Genomic DNA, 20,928 nt, shown 5'->3' on the forward strand with positions numbered 1-20,928 from the left:
TTTAATATCCCTCTCTGTCTCCCCTGTGCGCTCGCCACTTAACAGAAAACACGAGTAAAGACCTCATCTCAGATTGCTTGCCGGCTGAGTGATGGACTAGACATCCAAGTGACAATAAACACATACCACAAAGAGAATGGCCAGGATCCCCTTGGCATGGTTATATAGGTGCTCAGGAGAGGCAGGCCAGCTCAATGGGGGACACAGAGGGATTTGGGGGTTGTTTTTTCTGTTGAAGTGTAAATACAACAGTACAGTTGTGAGTTGTTAAGAATAGTAGGATAGTGAATGAATTCAAGGAGCTTATCTGAGCACTGATACTTTATTAGCATGGACACCAGAGCATGCTAGAAAGAAGTATAATGCAATATATTGCAGATGCTAAATAACAGAACGATGATGGACTGACCAAACTGCTGCTGTAAATTTCCTCTTTCAGACTGCATTCAGATGCTCTGCAAACATTGGGCAGTATCTAAGTCTTGTCCAGTGATAGTCACATTTATCACCCAGCGAGTTGTCCTCAGGAAAGCATATTTTGAACTTGTTCAGATCTTAATGAGTCACTTGTGAACTACCAAATATTTCTCATTCTATATGGAGCATTTGAGATTCCTCAAATGACACCATCAGCTGGGGTGACTGCAAACATCGTAAATAACCTCCTCAGTTTAATGAGTTACCATATGAGGAAAGCTCGCCTACCAGTCACAGCCTTACTTTGCTGTAGACCAGCTGAGACTTTTGATATACTGTGAGGGCTACCCGTATTAAAACTAATCAGAGGTTATCGAGGAAACCCAAACAGATCCAACTCACCACAATTTAATCTCCCCTCCAATAAAATGCACTCATATATCGGGGCAAGCTTGTAAATGTGCCCCTCTAATGCTTCTATTAGGAAACCTAAAACCACAAAAAGCTCAGTAGGATGTGAAAAACGTGGTAATGTTGGCAGTATTACACTAATTCAGAACACACAAGGAGCTGTAAGAGACATTCTGCTCTTACAGCTGGCTAATTAGACAAGATAGAGAAAGCAATTTGACAAAAAATGGTGATGTCTCAGTTTCCATTTTGAAGCTTAAAATGGACACATTTTTGCATCTGTATTGAGCTTCCCAGATAAACAGAGAGATAAAAAAAGATAAAAGGTATTAAAATCTTCATCAGAGTTTTTACTTACTGGAAGAAGAATTCTGACAGAAAGTCAAGGAAACAAAACACACTGCTTTTAGTAAAAGGTTACATAAAAAGCTGAGTTTCACAGAAATATGTATATTTATTATGGGGAAAGCATCTCCCTTGTAAAAAAACCACAGTAGGAAAACATGTTAGAAATACTTTGATCAGATCTGGTAACGAGCTATTTTCAGATCTGGTAACAAGCAAACAATAGCATTAGTTCATTCAACTTGATCAAGAAAAGGCATGCTGATACAGCTGAATGACAGCAGTGAAAATCACCCTCCTGAATGATCATTATTGCATCGTGTTGTCCAGGTGGTAAATGAATATTCACTAAGAGGAGAGCAGAGACTCAGACTTTGTATTCAGGAGGGTGTTATCTCTAGAACTTTGGCCTACAATGGATCAGTTCAGCGCTGCTGCAATCTGTGTAAGTCCACAAAGTTGAATATTATCAAAGCCAAGTTTTTTTTAAAGACCTTGATTCTCACCTCCTTTGCATATGTACAATGTCAATGCTCTGTTCCAGGATTGCATTTCCATTTAGTGCTAAGGGAGGGAAGACTCAAGATCCTTCTTCTTGTCAAAAGATTAATAATATACGTCCATACGGAGGAAGTTATGCAAGAAAGTTTTGAATAAGTACACTGGTTGTCTTAAGGAGTTGTGCTCCATTTTGCTTCAGTGTGATGTGCACAGACTATTAATAATAGTAAATGCCTGTATTTAGGACAAAATTCAAGGAAGTAATTTGTAACAAAATCTGCATTCAAAACCATCTCTCAGTTTCTTTATACTGGTCATAAATCACTGACAGGACATTTATGATTGATTTACAAGGAAGTTTTATATTACAATAGATATATAAAAATAACAGTCGCCTTCTGAACAACTGTCCTTCATCCTAATTATGCAGCCAAACATATCCTTCGTAATTGATAGTTAGGAAGTTTTCAGAAAAGAGACTTTGAAAGTTAGAAAAGAAGCTAAGGTATAGGTGCAAAGGTTCATACTGGATATTTACAAGTTGTTGTTATTCACAGAGCTCCCAGTCACATCAGTAGAAGAAATTACATTGCAGGATCATACAAGAGCTACAGTAGGCAGTGGGACATGGTTCCCATCCTTGTGGTGGCAATATTGGTTGTGGTGCCCTTATAGCACCAAATCCCACTAAACTCCAGGGAATATCTCCGAAAACAATGTCTCAGGGTCATTTCTTTCTTTGGGTTAGGTGCTGTCTGTAACTTTCTTGTCTAAGAGCATATGGTTTCCTCATGGTGGAAATTAGATTTTAGTAGGGGATTGAATCCTATCTCTTGATGTTCTACCATACATATAAGAAGCTGGGACTTGTTTCTTAATCTACAGGAGAGATATATTTAAATGAATAGTGAGAAATTAGTTACCTTTTAATCCATTTGAACTCTCCATCCCATTTTCTGCAGTGAGATAACAATTAACATCCAAACCTTCACTACTTCATCCTCAACATTAGCAGAATGTCATTCTTGGATTGTGGACAACTTTTCATACTACAGAAATGTAGGAGATAGAAACTGTGGCTCTTTCCCAATGAAAAATAACTACTGAGGGCTCACCTGCAGGTCTACCTAAACAGCAAACATTCATGAAGAGCTTTCAGGATACTTCCTGTAACCCAATTATTTTCTTTTTAAAATAGCAATGAAAAGTGGAGCAGCGATAGAACGTTAAGAACCTGTCAGGCTTTTCCTCTCCTTGTTGCTGCTCTGCATTTTGCTCCGTTTCCTCCATGCTCATTAAACACTCTAGAATTAGCATCAGATGAGGCTGCATTTGAGAAGCCTCAAGATAACAAGCTCACAAAGCTCCTTTAATAACACCTTCCTCTCCCACATCCTGCCTTTTCTGTGAGGGGTTCATAGGAGAGTTGTTCTGTTACAGCAACTAAAACTGTGGGCTCTGTTAGTTTTACAGTAACTGAACTGGGCATTATTTACCCTGATGGCCTTGCTTATTCCAAGGTGAAGTAAAGCAACACTTCGCTGCCTTATGAGGTGCTATCAAATGTCTTGTTTGACCTTCCATTGTGTTGCCCTGTTCTCATATTGGAGGTCAGTCTGAGAGCAAGTGCATTCTCTGTCTTCCACTGACTTATCTAAGTTTCAGTGAGGTCAACAACTCCCCTCTCCCCTGCATTCCTCCATCCTGCATTTTTATCGTTACTTCAGAGATACTGGACTCCTTCATACCAAACACTGTAAGGATCCTTTGTAAGCAGAAGTTCATGCTTCTAAGACCTTAATCATGCAAAAGATGCATCAAGACACAGATGCTTTTTGGCTACAGCTTGCCTACAGATCTATGGGAAATCTGCAGCAAGGTCTTCAGCCAGTTGATTGCAGTGACTTTAGTAAAGGTTCCCCTCACACTTGATTTAAGTGTTTATACCAGATGATCATGGCCTGAAATATCAGTATACTCAGGCATTATTTATTACAAAAGGCTGTTATAGGCAGTGTAGTTTCACATGGTTTCACAGACCTAGAGTAATTTAGAGATCCTGTTAATTCTAAAAGCTGAACCAATAAAACAGAGTAAGGGTTAATCAGTGTTCTCCAGAAGAAAATGAGTTAAATCCAACTCCTTTCTTGGGTTTCTACTTGCTTTCCGTAGCCTCTGTGCAGACCTTTTGAGGACCAAAGGCTGCCAAGAATGCTGAAAGTCAGTTACTACAGGCTTTTACAGTCCAGAGTACAAATAGAAGAAAAATACTTATTTTTGCCAAAATACTGTATACTCAGATTGCTGCCATTTTTCAAAGACACATTGTGGCTTATTAATATGAACCCAAAAGATATCTATTCAATTCACGGATATGTGTCCAGTCCAAAAGATCATGACTGACCTTATGGTACCTGAAGGCATTGGTGACAAAAGGGTGTTCTTTTACATCAAGGTAGCTCAACTGAAATTACATAAGTATATAAAGTAACACCCAACAGTACTGTTAGCTACTGTGAAGCAGAAGCTATTGAATTGAACTGCATCATGGATCAATTGAAGGGGCAAGAGAATTCAGTTCTGGCTGAAAAAAAAGAGGCAATACAAATAGGCTGTTTTGTGGGAGCTGTTTGTGTTTTGAGAAGCTATTGTACAACATCACACCACTGTCAATGCAGTTCCTCTTCTGTCTGTACTGGTCCTACTTTGTCTTTGCAAATTGTCTTCATTTTGTTAGTGATAGCATAGGCCACTATTGTAATTGTTACCTGATCAGTATTTAACTTCAAATTGTTCAACCCTTACGTTAGCTTGACAGAAGTAACATCCTCCACAGTGGCATATGGCAGGTCTTTCTTCTGCAACTGCAGTGTGCATTATAGAGACTTTAGTACTGCAAATTCACCACAAAATCACACAGGAAAATCACTTCCATTGGGAAGATCCAGCTAATCCAGCAAAGCCTGAAGCCAGGTTTTTACCAGCTTGGAGAAGTTAATAAAATCTATTCTGCAAAGAGACACACCAGTAATTTCAATAAACCCAGGAACTAATATCATGAGACAGATACATGCTGCACACAACATCCAGAGAAAAAAATATGACTGCATTGAATAAAGCAAGCATGAATGGTAGAGTGAAAGTTCTCATGCAAAAGTGCAGGACCCACAGCGAATATAGTCTGGACAGTAAATAGAAGGCTTCCTGGAAAGTCTGTGCATTCATGGACAGATTTCAAGATGCCATTGGGTACCTCTGTAAACAGTTTCTTTATTAAGGAGACAGTTTGATTTACAAGCATTGGGTCTGTCATGTTATTATCCAGCAAGAAGCATCAGGGCACAACTATGCAGTGTCTGGCTGGAATTCCACTTGCTTACACAGTGCTTATAGCTCCCTCGATCCAAAGCACTTCACGAACTGTCATATAAAAGCTCTGCTGCATTTTGCTCTTAAAGGAAGTTACAAGGTGGAAGCACATAGAAGGAACTAAATTGTGTGCAGCTAACACAAAAAAACTCCAAAAGTAAGGGGTCAAAATTAAATCCCAGGAATGAGCTTTGAGCTTGACTCACTACAACTAATGCTCAGAGTTGGGCAGAAGTGTCCATGTGTCACTACCAACAGCAACTGTGTGAGAGCTTGGTGTGACTTCCTACACAAAAGATGTCATCATCAATCCTGGTACTACCCCATCACTTGGAAGACAGATTCTTATTGACTCCAGGGAACATTGCCTTCTGCTGTATCATCAGCCACAGATGAGTTCGGCCAAGAATATTTTCCAGAGTGTGACAGTGACAGGGAAGCAGAACGCTTGTAATAAGTTGTTCCTACCATGGGTATCTTGTATCAGAAATGCACATTGGTTGGTAAAATACAAAGAGATAACATTCCCTTTTTTATTTTTTATTGACTAAATAGAATTATCTTCTAGATTCAGACCTTCAAGGTCTCATCCTTACAATAAAGAAATTAAATGTTTTCACTGTATATTGACTTACAGTTTGGACAAACATCACTTCATGAGATGCTGATTAACAGTCAGGAAAGTGGTAGTCTATTGTCCAGCAATTTGCTTTTCATTTGCTCATTCTGCAAATTAACTTTCCTACTGAATGAGGTGTGAGGCTGATGTCAATATTTGCAGGTACTCCACAATTATACTGTGTTTGCTAAATCACATTGCTTTCATTCAAAAGTCATCCTGATTTCCATTTAAACCATGATCCTGCTGGGTGTTTAGTTCTCCTGTAAAAGTGTTTCATGCCTTCAAGTCTTGTGGACTCAATGACATTAGAGATTACTCAGCTGCCTTCAGATAGGAGTCTTGTTTATTTGAGAGAACCATAATTAGAGGTTAGGAACCAGGTTTATGAAATGTAGATTGTGGACATTTAAGTCTCTCCTCTCTTTTTCAGCTGTTCTCATAGTGTTAGATTTCAAGGTGAACTTGCACCTTTTGTTACACTAATGTGTCTTAATTTTCTGCAATTTTTAGCTTCAGTGAGGTGTTCTCCAGCCTTTCATCATCTGGGAGAAGGAACAGCTATCTAATCAGCTTGTCTGAAGGAAATGCCTTTTTAATGAGTCCAAGTCTCCAGCAGGACTCAAAATAGCACGGCAGTAAAATCAGGAGTGTTTATAGAAAGAAATTGCATTAAAACTGTTAGCATCGTGGTATCTTGGAAATGACAGCTGCTGATACATCCACAAGCTGTCCCAGTCTCTGCCCTCCTTACTGTTGCGTACCCTGGCTCATGTACACTCTTACATCCCCATTCAACACTGGTAGGTGATTAAACCCCTTTCCTGTCGCCTCCCTCCCGTACCAACAGATCCATAGGGTTTTGCACAGGAGAATCACCAAACAGAATTTCAAAGCCATCCTGAGGAAAACCCTCTTGGCTACAGCCCTGGGATTTCTTATTTATTTATGTTTTCTTCCTTGCTCTTTGAACATATCTGAAGTTACTCCTCATTTTCTTAATACATAAGCCTTCCCTCAGACAAATGCAACAGCCAGGGGTGTGTTGGTGCCGAGAGGACATGATTTATGCTATATGCAAATCCATTTTGGCAGCACATGAGCTTTTCTTTCATCCAAGTGGCTTAAAGCAAATGAAAGCTGGTCTCAACATGGCTGCATTGTCCTGGAAAGCAACCTAAATGGGTGTAGTCTGAGAGTGGTATCACAGACAGCTGTGCCTGATTTTTAACTTCGTGGATGCAGCAGAATGCAAACCTCAGGAATATTATTTTCCAGCACCTAATGTAGGACCAGGACATCCCCACAGCCACATGAAAGCAGCTACTCTGCCAGACCAACGGGCAGAACAAGTGTCAACCCAGCACACGGAAGCAAGCATGTCCCCAAGCTGGCTCTTGAGATGATGTTCCTCAGTCATTCTTGGAATTATACCAGATTAAGTGTGATTTGCAGCTAGGCTGGTACCCAGGGCCACAGGGCAGGAGAGAAACCCTAACACTACACTCATAATTACCTGCCATAAAACCATAGCCATGGGGAAGGGTGAGGACACAGGCGTTTGGGTGAGTGTCAGACTCTAATAGCTGCTCCTGACCTACAGCAGTGTAGAGGAGAGCAGCGAAATACACAGTCACCCTGCAGAAAATATCCAGAGCAGCGAGAAAATAGTGGTTATATTTGCAGCACTGCTTTTGTTGTTTTTAATATACACCACAGGACCAATATGTCTCCCGCGAGAACATCATCTTCTCTTAGCACTTGTCCTTGTTTTTCTCTGCTGCATCCTTAGTAAAAGCAGGTACTGCTGCTCCAGTGAAGTTGTGCTGGATGAGGCACGCATTAGCTCCCTGGACTGTAAAATATGTCCGGAAGGTTTGGGAATCTGATTCCAATGGCAATTGTAGAGATGCCTAATGACACAGATCAGCTGCTTGCTTTAGCACATTTCACAGAAAAGGTTTCCAACAGCTCTGCTTAAGGAAAATCATCCTCTGCTGTCCCTCCTCCTGTAGCCAACGCTGATGGTGATTAAGCTTATATCTTTTTTTGCCCCTTGATGTGTAAGAGATCAATTGAGTGCTTCACTAAGGTCCTCATCCTTCATAGCTCCCCCTTAGTTCAGTGCTAGCCATGAACCCTATCTACCATAGGCACTGATTCTAGATGCGTATGAAGAAAGTTATGCCTGTATCAAAACACCTGACTATATAGCTGATTCTCAATAAGATTAGCCACAAACAGAAGAAAAAAATAAATCCAAGCAGAAAAATGTTTTGGGATGGAAACAGATGGATAAAACTCCAGCTGCTGAGGTGGCCCAAGGGTTAATGTTGACACAAGCCCACAGGTACTAAGCAAGGAGATGTTCAGCAGACAAGATATAAAGAGACTATCTCAGAGTAGGTGACTTGTTAAAGATTGTCGTGTCTAACCTTATCGATGGCAGCATGTTGCCTCCCCTCTATGAATGCTTAAGTGCTCATAAAACTCTGAGAAGGCATCTGCAAGAAATTTAACACAAGTTTCTGTGGGGGAAAAGGTAATGCTTAGAAGGGGTGGAATTAACTGAGAATTGCATTGGCAAAACTACTGAGCCCTGAGGAAAAGGGACTGTTTTAACTGCAAAGTCTGTTTTCATTCTGGGCTAATGATAATCCATGAACATCAGTATCCCACACGTTAGTAGTTAAAGCTGGGTCAATTTAGATCAGAAAAACCTTTTGGGTATAACAGTAATTAACTATTAAGTCTGAACAGGTCACTTGCCCATCCCTGAAGCACTGAGATCTCTCAGGAATGGGGTATGCTGAGAAGTGGCAGAAAGCAAACTCAGGTCTACTGACATACTTGAGTGGAGATGCACAGCTCTCCTTTCTTTCAGCAGAGCAATCCAGGAGAAATTTTACTAAAGGCAGTAAGGGCAAGTATATAACATAAAGAAGTGGAAAATATCGAGGCATTCTGTCTCTTCTGGACAGACATGTAACTGATAATTGTATTCTGCTGCAATAAACTAACCAGCCAGATGTTTCAGATAATTAGTATTAGAGTCAAATTTTCCTAGCAGCTGTTTTCCTTGTGACAGACAAGCATTATATCTGCTTCCTCAGCCTTGACAAACTCTTCCAACAGGATGTCTAAGACATGATCAAGATGCATGATGGTATTCGAATATTATTATATATATATTCAAGCATCAACTGAAATACTGGTAACTGGAATAGCATGTGCAGAAGTTTACTTGGGTCTCCAGTAAACTCATCCAAATCTCCACTTGGTGATTTGTATGAGTTTTCAGAGCTTTGCTGCCTTTGACTACCTAGAGCAGGCAAAAGCTGCCTATATACTTTATTTTTATATATCTATATTTTAGGGCATTTTAAGACTACTCCTGCCATAATTCTATATACTCAAGTATTTTGAGAGACACATTCTTTTCTCTTACTGAAAAGTCTCTTAGATTATCCGTCCTGTTTATAATGCTCTACAGCATCCACCTGGAGCAAAGCATCTGTCTAGCCACGCTAATTGAATTAGCCTGTCAATCCATTCATCTAGGGATAGAGATCTTTCTACCTCTCTACCTTCAGAACTTGTATAGCAGAGGTCCCTAAATAAACATGTTAGAAAGGAGATGAGTGCGTTCATAGTCTAAAAGAGATTTCAAGAAAATGAACTTTTTTAGGGTTTCTTTTGGTGGAAGAACCAGTTTTTCCTGGATGGAAAACAAACACCTTAGGAGCTGGCAGAACCCTGTAGGGATGAGCCAGTTTTTCATGACCTCATGCAAAAAAGTTTGGCATTTGAGGCCTCAGATAGCTTCAAACGTGTTTCTTGAGAGGTACACAATGTCTGAGATACTGATACATATCTCATTAAAAACAAGACCATTCAGCTACAAACACCAGACTGTTCTCCTCACCGTCTGATGATGCTGCCTTGGGCCATCAGTGTTGCAGACTATGGCCCTGGGGTAGATGGGACTGTCGATATCTGTTGATATGGCCCAGACCTGCTGGAAAAGCCAAAGTTCAGCATGGAAAGGAGCTGTTGGCAGCTGATGAGCAAATGGCAACAGCTGTGTGTGCCAGGTCTCTGAGGTTTCTTTCCCTCAATGGTCTGCAGCTCTGCTGGGGCAGAACTTGGTAGAGACCCATCAACCTGGGTGGAGACTTTGCTTGAGATTAATTTTCAGCTTATTTATAAAAGGTACTCATATAAAAAAGGCCAAAATAAAAAGCCCCCAAATAATGACAGTATCTGGGGAAGAAGAAATTCAAAGAGAGTGCTGGAAGAAAAAGAGGTCATTTACAATGTCAGTCCTCTTGACCTGTGTGAGTGGTGATGACTGGTTCATACCTTTAGTGCTCTGAAATTCCACTTCAAAGGTACCTTGTGAGGTGCTTGGGAGTTTCAAACACCTTGGAAAATTAAATTCAGGATCCAAATATTGAGGTATTTTTGAGGAATGTAACCTGTGTTTCCACAGAAAACTGTTCTTGAAGGCCACCGGTCTCCCCATACCAAATGGATCGAGTGCTTAAACTTCCACATCACTAGACGTTTAATAACACAAGGAAGTAAGGCAGCAGCCCCCAGTGCAGATCCTGAAATGAACTGGAAAAGTGCTCTTGAAGAGCAAAGCGGATCATGTTTTGCTGTTACGCCCATAAGGAACGTGATCTGTAATAGTAGAAGTGATGTTTAGCGCTTTTTAACAGAAGATATCTCTTGAAATTAGAACTCGAGGTGGGGTGACAACAGAAGGCACCATCAGAAAGACACATGGCTGGGGACACGAAGCATGGGCCTGAGAGCAAAAGGTCACCTGTGTGGCAGTGGCAACCCAGAGCACCTACTGGTGTTAATTTCCTTTGAATGTGTGATTTCTGCACAGCTGCCTCTTGCCCTGTACAGAGGAAGGGGACTACAAGAGATACTGAGTTGCTGGAGTGTGTCTAGAGAAGGGCAGCAGAGCTGGTGATGGGTCTGGAGAACAAGTCTGATGAGGAGCAGCTGAGGGAATTGAGGGGTGTTTAGTCTGGGGAAGGACCTTACCACTCTCTACAACTACTTGAAAGGAGGATGGAGCCAGGAGGTGGCTGGTCTCTTCTCCTAAGCAGCAATAGGACAAGAGGAAACAGCCTCAAGCTGGGCTAGGAGAGGTTTAGATTGGATATTAGGAACAATTTCTTCACCACAAGCGTGATCTGGTATCAGAAGAGGCTGTGAGGGGCAGTGATGGAATCACCGCCCATGGAAGTGTTAAAAACCCGTGTAGATGAGATCCTAAGTGACATGGTTTAGTGGTGGACTTGGCAGTGTTAGGGTAAAGATTGGACCTGATGATCTTAAAGATCTTTTCCAACCTGGCTGATTCTGTGATTCTATGACACTCGGGCTGGGGGACAGCCGGGGGGCGACGCCGGCCCTCTACCTGCATGCAGAACTTCCAGCTCCGTGCGGGTCTCCCCGCCGCTCCCGGCTCCGAGCGGCTGCGGGAAGGATGCGGCGGTAGAACCGCGGGCGCTCTGCCCGCCGCCGCGGAGCCTCCACCGGCGCCAACCCTGCTCTTTCCCCCGCCCCTCGGCAGCGGGGGCGCGGATCCGGCCTGCGCGGGGCCGGTGGAGAGACGGAGCGCGGCGGGGCGAGGGGAGGAGAGACGAGAGGAGGAGGCGGAGAGGGAGGCGGCGGCGAGCTGGCCATGGCAGCAGCCCGCGGGCGGAGAGGCAGCCGCCGCGGGCCGCCGTTGTGATTGGCACCCCGGGCAGCAGCAGGAGGAGGAGGAGGAGGAGGAAGGCGCGGAGCAGCCGCGGGGCCCGCCATCCCGCGGTGGCGGCGGTGGTGCCCGGGAGGATGCCGGGGAAGCAGGGCTCGGCGGGCGGCGGTGGCGGTGAGCTCCCGGGGGCCGGCACGGCGCGGCAGCGGAGGCGGCGGAGGAAGGTCTCCTGCTTCTCCAGCATCCAGCTCTTCCTGGTGTCCGAGTGCGCCCTGATGCTAGCCCAGGGCACGGTGGGAGCATACCTGGTGAGTGGGTACCGGCCGTGGGGGGGGCCGCGCCGCGGGGTCCTCCGGCACTAGCAGAGGGGAAGTTCCCTCGCAGCCGGGGCAGCGCGGCGGGCAGCACCCCCCGGGAGGGATTTACAGCAGTTTCAGGGCTCAAATGACTCAGCAGTGCCGGGGGGTCAACCGTGGGCGCCCCCCGTTTGCAGCCGGTCGGTCCCCCGGTCGCCAAGCCACGGTGCCGGCGGTTGCTTGCGGGTTCGCTTGTCACCGCCTCTGGCTTCGGAGCTGGCCGGTAACTCGGGTCGGATGCCAGCGTTTCTAGTTTGTACTGAATAAACACCCAGGAAATCCAGCGGGGCATTCACTTTGTGCATCCCGCGTTACTACTTTTCCCTGTCCTCTTCAAGCGATGCAGAGGTGTTATGCACAGCAGCCCTGTAAGTCTTGGTGTTAGGTACAGAACAGCCAAAATAAGACTTTGCGCTGAATCTGCAGAGTGAGATCTGGTGTTAGGGGCAGAACTGTAGTAGAAGAGTTGGAAAGATGTCCAGACAGCAACGCTTGTGCCTTTGAGTATGCACTGGGAGAGGCAGCTTGTGAAAACGAAATGTTCTTCTCTCAGCAGATGTAAGTGTATAGTTGATTTAAATTTCTCAAAATAGCTTGCTGGATTTGAGAATTATAGTTTCCATGGAAAAGAAATGTATTCATAATCTCCGAGGCTTTTTGAGGCCATACACGTAATATATGATACTGTAAGATCTCCGCATTTGGTACTCGTATTCAGTATTTAGCACCGCTCCTCTCTCACATGCTCAAACTACTTATGCAAATTTGTACTGAACGTGATGTATAATTTTTCAAGGTATGTGGCTAATCTAACCATGGTTAATATTCCCTCTTAATATGAAATGGAAATTAGCAGTCATCTCCATATAATAAAGCAAGTAAGTTTAGTTAGGAACATATTTGTAATTCCAAAGCAAACTGCATCACATCTGTTGAGATATATTCAGCAGTTCTGTACCCTATGTGAGGATAGGTGGGCATCCATTCGTATGAGCCAGACAGGGACATGCTGCGTCTATGTAACACCTTAGTAAGTAAATATATTGTTTCTGATGAGCTACTGGCAAAATGAACTGTCAGCATGAATGAGTGTGGGATAATCCTTCATCACAGTAATGGCCAAGGAAGAGCCCACGGAGGTGATGTCACCAGTGGGCACCAGCATGCTGGAAATGTATGGATGTGCTGGAGGACTGTATGTTGGCACACTGCGCTACTGTGTCTGAGCTTCTATCTCGACAGCTGGTAGTCCCTAGTATGGGATTTTCCTCCACCTCCTTTCCGTTGTTCTCTCCTCACCAGTTTAGCATTTCTTTTCCTGCTTTTCCCAGCTCTTGTGCTGTGTTTTGTACTGGAGTAGCTGGTTCATTCCTCCTCACTCCTTTGGAGTGTCTCATGCACCCCAGTCCCACCAGCTGGAAAACACAGCTGCTTTGGGAATCCTGGAGTTGTACCTACCTCCTCCAAGAAGTTACCCTGATTGAGGTGCTGCTGTCTCTACTCTCTATGCTTCTTCAGGGCTATATCCTAAACAGCATGTCATCATGCCCCCATGGCCAGCCAGATCCACAACCACGAGCAGGCAACTGGTCAGTGGGAACAAAGCTCAAACCAATCCCCAGCATGCATGAACATGGCCCAGCTGCACCGGGCAAATGTTCCTCTGTTCCCTGCGTAATTTATTTGCTGTCATTGCAAATACCATGCAGCCCTTTATACAATGAACAGATGCAAATGTGGAATTATCTTCGGAGGGTAAATCTGTCCTTAGAGTGAATATGGACAAGCGCTGTGCTTACAGGTGTCACTGGGGAGCCAGAGCAGGAGTGGGAAAGGTGCGCAGTGGGAAGCATGGAGGACCTAATTGGTTCTGGAGTGTCCTGTGGGGACAAGTGCTGCTCTCAGGTGCTGTGTTGGGCTGAAATCGGTGGAGACACTGCAGGGTTGCCCAGGTGTAGCTGCAAGTGGATATTCATTTACTCAGGCTCCCGGGACAAGCAGGGGCTGTTGTGCTCGAGTGGTGTGCCCGGCTGCTCCCCGATGGACAAATTAGCCAGTGAGACAAAGCAGAGAGCAACTGGGAAGACAGACAAATAGGGAGATGCTGCGGAGGACAGGCACAGCGCGTAGTTCTGGGCAGTTGAATAAAGTACTAATTTTAGCCTGTCGGCAGTGAGCAAGTGTTGTATTCGTACTTCTGCTTTGCGTGGCCACATGTGTGACTTTCCCTCGTTACTTGGAGCTCAGGAAGAGAAACCTTTTTTTGCCTTATACGGCAGCAAGTTGGTTTCCTCGGGTTTTGTCTGCCTTGTTCTGCACAGGGAGACCATGAGGGCAAAAACTCAGCTTGTTAAGAAAACAAGGCAAGGGCTTGGCTTCTTAGGAGTGATTGCAGAGCTCATTTTTGATTGGGCTTGGCTTTCGTGTCAGTACATCTCGAAGTGGATATTGTTATTCCTTTTCAGAGATGTAAAAACTCCTTTTTTTCCATGTTTACCATACAATAAACTAGCAGCACCCACTTGAATATATGTACAAAGCATACATTCATTCATTATGTGGTTTTGAAGCAACGATCATTCACTTTTATTTGTTCATAAAACACGGTGCTTGCCAACAGGCCTTTATAAATAATAAATGCTGATAAAAATCTATGAAGTCCTATTGTTTTCCCACAGAACTCAGCAGCAAAAATACCCCAGGATGCCAGCAGTGGATGTCTATGGCTAATTAGGACGGTGTCTCTGAGGTTCTTAATGTGAAGTTTTAGGGAGTATTTGATCAATGTCACGTTCCAAAATATTTGTCAATTACTGTGCTTGCTGTTTGCAAAGTGCTTGTGTTCCAAAATGACTCGGTGCCATATCCTGCATAGTTTATGCAAATGCAAGCCTGTGCTGCTGCCTTAATTTCTGGGGCTGCTGAATACACCCTATTATTTGCATATTCTTGTAAGGTTTTGTGTATGCATTTATTTGGCTCCATCTAATTACTCCGGCATGCTTTTGGAAACTTGAATTTCCCAGCAACTGCAGTGGCAGAGGCGAAAATACTGCTTGTAGTCTGCAGGCATTCCTGCTGCAGAAGTTACTCAGGGCTTTCACAGCAACTTTTTAAAGCCCAGATGATTTCCACCCCCAGTTGCTCTCCTGCAGCATAGGATCTGTGGGTTAAAGAGCCAAGCGTTACTGGTGCAGTTGGCACCAGCAGGGAAAGGCTGGAAAACGGAGATTCCAGCTGGAGCCTTGTGCCTTTCAGGCAAATGCAGCAGTGTGATCAGTCATGCCGGCCGTGCAGCGATGAGGGTTTCGATAAGGCTGATTCACATACCTTGGCAGCACTTCCCTCGCTGTCCCCCCACCTCCACCCCTGGATTCCTATGTGCATTATATTTTGGAGTGTTTTAACCGGTCATAACGTTCCAAGAGCTCCTGACGGTTTATCACCGGGACGTTTCATCACCCTGCCAGTCAAAGCCTTTGCTTAGCCAGTGGTGAAATCATTGTTTCAGCAGAAGGCGAAGAGCTCTCGGTTTGACAGCCACAGTTTTTGGAGCAGGAGCGCAATTTAATTCTCTCTCCCGAGCCTTTTAGCCTCGACTCGCCCCGGTTCAACCTGACCTAGTTGCAAGCATCCAACATCTGCCAAAGTCATGGCTTCTTTAGATAAAGGGCATGCATATGGGAAGCGTGTTGAGAAGCAGTTATCTGGGGTGCTCTGGATAGCTGTTTTTACAGGGCTTTACTGAGATGTCTCTGTTTGCTGCAGCTTTGAATGCAGCTATTCATGTGTTTTATCAAGTGATAGAGGATGACTGGCCTGAGCAGGAGATGGAAAGGAAAATAATCGGTCCCTCCCAAGGAGGGTGCATTGGTGTTTGCGTGGGAAATGAATGCCAAATTGTTTCTTGTTTTGCTGAATGAAAACTCTTGAGCCACACTTAACTTCCCGGCTAGAGCTTTGCCTGTGCAGCAGTGTTTGAATGCAGCTTGCAAAAGCCCTCAACCTATCTGCAGTAAACATAGTACTATGTGAGTCCAGGTGAGACTGTGTGTGTGAGTGTGTGATCTCTGAGACAAGCTCCTTCTGTTCAGTTTTATTGCTACTGGGTTTGGGATATTAATGAAATTCCATATTCATGAGAATAGTTAGTATCAAAGATAAATGCAGAAGTTAATCATCAAAGGAACAAACAGAAATAGGGGTCCTGTAAGGTAGGCACTAGGGAACTGGGGGATTAAGAGCAGAATTTGGCTCCTGGCTTTTTAAGTTGCTTTGGTGCATGACTCCTTCCTAACCTGTGTTAAATGTGGCACATACAGCACTGTTCTTCTGTCACAGAAAGCAGTTGTAGAGACCTGGTCAAACCCTCCTTGAAGTCACTAGAGAGGTTCATGTGGAGGATGTCATTAAAGACAATGTTAATATAGGAGTACTGGAACGCTTCAAAGCTTTCTGTTATGCTTGGGGCTGTGTGATAGCATTTGCCCTGAGTATTTGCAGTCTGAGTAGACTGGATGGGAGAAGTGTTGTAGGTAGGGAAACTGAGGCAGAGATGCAAAGCTTGATTCTGTTCCTGAAGCTATTGATAAAGCTGTTGCCTGGTTAACAGCAGCAGAGCCCAAATGGTTTGGGTACGGGCAGAGTAGAGACTGGCAGAGCAAGGAATTCCAGTTTCAAATTCTTCAGTCCAGTGACTTAACTGCAAGAGCAGTTTTTCCCATTGAATGTAGTATTGTTTTTATTAATGTATTTATTTTCCTAGAATAAGGATCAGCTTTAAAATACTCATTTTTTTCCTTTCCTTCTTCAGCAATGCTGAATAATAAATTAGCTGTAATGCTCATAATTTATCTGTCACTTGGGTATTTAAGGGGATGAAAAAACTGAGTGAAAATAAATGTTTTAGTAGGGATGAAGATTGCCAAGCATTGGCTGGGTATTGCTTACTGTTACTTTTCCCTTAATATATCTTTGCTGGCAATGTTATTTCTGGAAAGTTTTTTCTGGTATGCCTTTCCCATTAGAGAATATTGTCTGTTTTGCAGCTGAGTTGTGCTGAAAGTTATTCTAAACTAGCTCTTTTGACTACATTCATATTTCTTCTCTAAGAAGCCTTTTGATGCTTTTCTGGTCTCTGACTGCAATGTGGAGGAGAAACCAGATCCAGGTCCAGGTTCTGATGCCTTCAGACTCCTGTGGGGCTTGGGTTAGGCGTGGCATTGAGTCATTAACATAAAAACTTGATATCCCTTAGTAGAAACAAATCCTGATCTGGGTGTAGGTTGGAGTTTTGAGTACCATAAAGGCTTATAAGTGACTAGCATTTATACCTTGGTGGAAAGTTGCCTTTTATCTACTACTAATAGATGAAATGGTGTAGAGATAACAGCAAGTCTATCTCTGACATTATGTGGTATGTGGTATTTGCAGAGTAAATCCAAACTTACGATCTGATGCCTTCAGTGTTAAATGCATTTAAAGGCAAAATGATGTGTACAAGTGTGGACTAATTGATTTTAGTGTTTAATATCTTTATTATCTCCTAGCAGAAAGTTTGGCAGTCCTTCCTTTTCTCTGTAAGGGCCAAGTGATATTTGTAAGTCCTGAAAGAAAGAGCAGCCTGTTATAAATGTTGTGATCCATCATAAACCCAACGTCTCATTTCTTTTGGCCAGCCTTTGCTTCCAAAATCCCTTTAGCATTTACTGTGTGCCTGTGTGACAACTAGTTCTCTGAGTTTTAATGGCCTGCAGTATTAGTGCAGCTGAGGTTTAAGGGGATCTTGAATTAGATCAGAGAATACGTTGCTCTGAAGGTCCATGATGTTCTTGCTTAGGAACTTTATGCAGTGTGATTCTTTAAAGCCTAATGTAGACCCTGTCCCAGCGAGGGCTCAGTTAACCTGTGATCCCTCCCCTTCTCTGCGAGGGATAGCAGATATTCCCTGTTTCCCAGAAAGGGGTGTCTCAGGTTGCATGTGCTTTCTTTTCCCATACTTCAGGATATTGTAGAGGACCAAAAGCCAGCTTCTGTTCTGCTACAGCACTGTAAATTTATTGCTTCAAAAGAGTTATTCTGCAATTTATCAAGAAGAATTTCTCCTCTGTGTATAATAATCCTTACTTGTACTCTCCTTCGTCTCTAGTTATTCCTTCACGGTAGCAAGATTAAACAATGGCATACTATATAGTGGGTAAGGTTGCAGCTTGGATGCATTAGTGTAGTTTTGTCTTCTGATCAACACCAGATGAAGCTGCAAAGTGAGTATTTTAAGCATCATCCAAGGAAGTTTAAATAAACACATGATAACATTTGTGTAGTGACTCCTTTAAGTGCTCCAATGAAGTTCAGAAGATTTAATTTTTTCTATTGCGTAGAAAAATGGGCCACTGATTCAGATTTAAAAGGTTTCATTATAACTGCAGCAAAACCAGGACTAGAACCCCAAGAGCCCTGTCTCCAGGTCACCTTGGAGCAACCACTAAACTCTCTGTCTCTTTGTAGATACATACCTCAATGCAAATAGCCTCCTCCTCTCAGTAGAGATTTCACAGTGCCATGCTTTATACACTATCAATACAATCAATAGCAATAGCAAGCTGTTCAGGGACTTCCAGGAGTGTCTGGCACTTCTTCCCATCGGTGCTGGGACGGCTCTGCCCTGTTATGGGAAACATGCTGTAATGTTTAGAGAGATGGTCCCTGCATCCAAGATGTTTCAGTTTGAGTGGATGGATCAAAGTGTGGAGAAAAGGAACCATTCCTTTTCCCCAATTTTAAGTGGGGATGCGGTTGTAATCTCATAGAGATGATGGGATCTGTCCCTCCTCACTTAGCCAACCTAGGAAAGACCTCAGAACTCAAATCAGGTTTCTTCAGCTCTCCAGTTAGCAACTTTCTTTTCCAGCCTTATTCTGAATGTGGTGTGCTTCTGCATTTTCATGCCTAAATATTCCTTACTGAAGCAAGGGAGACAGCTCCCCCCCCCCCCGCTCTTGCATTGAAGATGTTTTACTGGGGCTTGTATTGCACAGTGCCTTAACATGATCAATAACCTTAGATGACTGCTTGCAGCATAGATGCAAAATCTTTATTTCAGGTTTGCTTGAATATTCATCTTGATTATTATTTCTTTTCTATAGTTCAAGAAGAAGAAAAGCAATTTGCTTTAGTTTGGTTTTTGTTTTTCCTCTCCCTTCACAGCATCCTTTCTCCTCACCAAGCAGCCAGGTGGTTTCCCTATGTCTTTTTTATCATCTCTATCATCTTGGTGTCTGCAGCTATCGCATAGATGCTTTCTGCATGTTTGCAGGCCCAGTGACTTTTAGATAAGTCCCTGTAGATGCAAGTGTGGGAGCACAGAAGCTGGCTTTCCATGCTACATAATGACCTGGTTCCTGGGCAAGGATTGCTGGAATTGTCTTATTTTTAATGTTTAAATGCCCTTTTAAAACACTTTCCATGCTGTTCACCTGTATAATTCATAACGCCTTAGTTTACTGAAGGTGAAAAAAAGACTTAAAATTCAGTTTTATGGTGATCCCTAAAATGACAGTGAAGTTTTTGAAGGAACCTGGGTAATTCAGTTGTATTCAGGTCTTCGTGACTCACCCAGCATTATGATTTCTGAAGCAGCTATGGCAGATTTGCTTTCAAGCCTTTTTTGGTGCTTTGATGTCTGCATCTGAATCCAACATTTTCTCTAGGTTTTTTTTTCCCTAATAAAAAGGCAACTAGGAACTACCACAAAGAAACTGAAAGCAAGGTTGGCTGTTTGGGAAGGGGGTGGATGTGGAATACAGAACCCTTTCAGAAGTGTTTCTCTTCTAATTGTTAACAATGTATAGTGGTGTATTCCCTCCTCTCCTTCCCAGAAAAGTTAGATTTTTGGCTGAATTGAAATCAGCATTTGGTTTAGGCCAATATATAAGAAGCAGCTTTGAAGTATATGTTGTGTATGTGTATTTTAAAGTGATATGTAGCATTTTAATGCCTGAAAAATCACATAAACCAAACTTGCTTTGCAGTCAAGGTGCCAGGCAGTGGGGCTTTCTATGTTCCTAAAAAGATGAATTATTCTATGAATTGATGTAAGGTGAAACATAAGTATTTTTCCTGGAGTCTGCATGGAACCTATACTAGATAGATCTTTACATGTTCTCAGCTGTCAGGGAGCACCTATATTCAAACACAAGATGGTCAGAGGGTAGCAGGGATAGGTATCTTTGCCATATCAGGACACACTTCTTAAGCTTTCTATGGTTTCAGATGTGTCTCAGCCCTTTAATTGTCCAAATCAAAAACAGAGAGTGAAAAAACACCATAACTTCATGGGATTGCAACGTATGGTGTTAAACAATGGATGCTATTTGCTCTCTCGTGTAGAACTTCAACAGGAAGAGCTGCTGAAAGGTTATTTTGAAGTTCTTGTTCTTTATTCCTGAAAATAAGGATGTGAAATAGCTGCTACCTCTTTCCACTTCTCTCCTCTGCTTTGTGCAAACACAGTTTGGCACGTCATTAGCAATAGACCAGAGTTACTTGGGAGTGTTAAGATGCTGCGGTATTGGCCAAACCACAGCCTTTGGCTTGAAGGGAATCTCTGAAAGGCTGCAGGAGGGCCGGTGCGTACCTTGCTTGGTACAGTAGCAGGACAAGTCCTCTGCACCTCTGAATAGTAACAGACCTGTATGTAGACATCCACGTCAATACTGAGAAGTGTCAAGGGAGAAGAGGAACAGCATTTGAAGCTTCCAAAAGAGAGCTCAAAATAGTGACTAAAAGAAAATGATTTTGAAAAACATGAAGGAGGAATGTCCCCAGTGATGTCCTGCTGCTTGTTGTGCCATGCTAATGACTTTCATCTGCTGGAAACACGCTTGCTTCTCATCCTGACAGGGTTTCAGTGTTGCATGATGTGTTGAGACACCAAATTAGGGGCTGATTCTTTCTTTCCCTGTAACTGGGAAACAACAGAAAAATAACAATATGTAACTAGGTCTTTGTTTCTGAAGAGCAAAATCTAGAGCTTAGATTTCCAGTTTTTCAGTCCTGTGGCTTGCTTCTCATTGTTACTGAGATGCAGGAAGAGCTGTAATTGTCATGGTTTAGTAAAGCAATTTTTGCAAGTTGTTCTTCAAGCTTTAACTTTTGTCTTTTAAAGAGAACCCACCTTGCTTGCTGAG

At 43.1% G+C, this 20,928-nt stretch overlaps 1 protein-coding gene across 1 annotated transcript in view; it reads left to right on the forward strand.

The window, feature by feature from the left end:
* Positions 1–11,466: 11,466 nt before the first annotated feature.
* Positions 11,467–20,928, forward strand: part of SLCO3A1 (solute carrier organic anion transporter family member 3A1) — a gene marked incomplete at its 3' end in the record, with an annotated part of 138,012 nt that continues 128,550 nt past the window's right edge. The window contains exon 1 of the mRNA XM_080626242.1: positions 11,467–11,692. Within this exon, the coding sequence (XP_080482368.1) occupies positions 11,522–11,692 (171 nt within the window). The 5' untranslated portion in view covers positions 11,467–11,521. The remainder of the gene's footprint in view (positions 11,693–20,928) is intronic.

Source organism: Psittacula echo, assembly GCF_963264785.1.
Source record: "Psittacula echo genome assembly, chromosome: 10".
In the NCBI taxonomy this organism is placed as follows: domain Eukaryota; kingdom Metazoa; phylum Chordata; class Aves; order Psittaciformes; family Psittacidae; genus Psittacula; species Psittacula echo.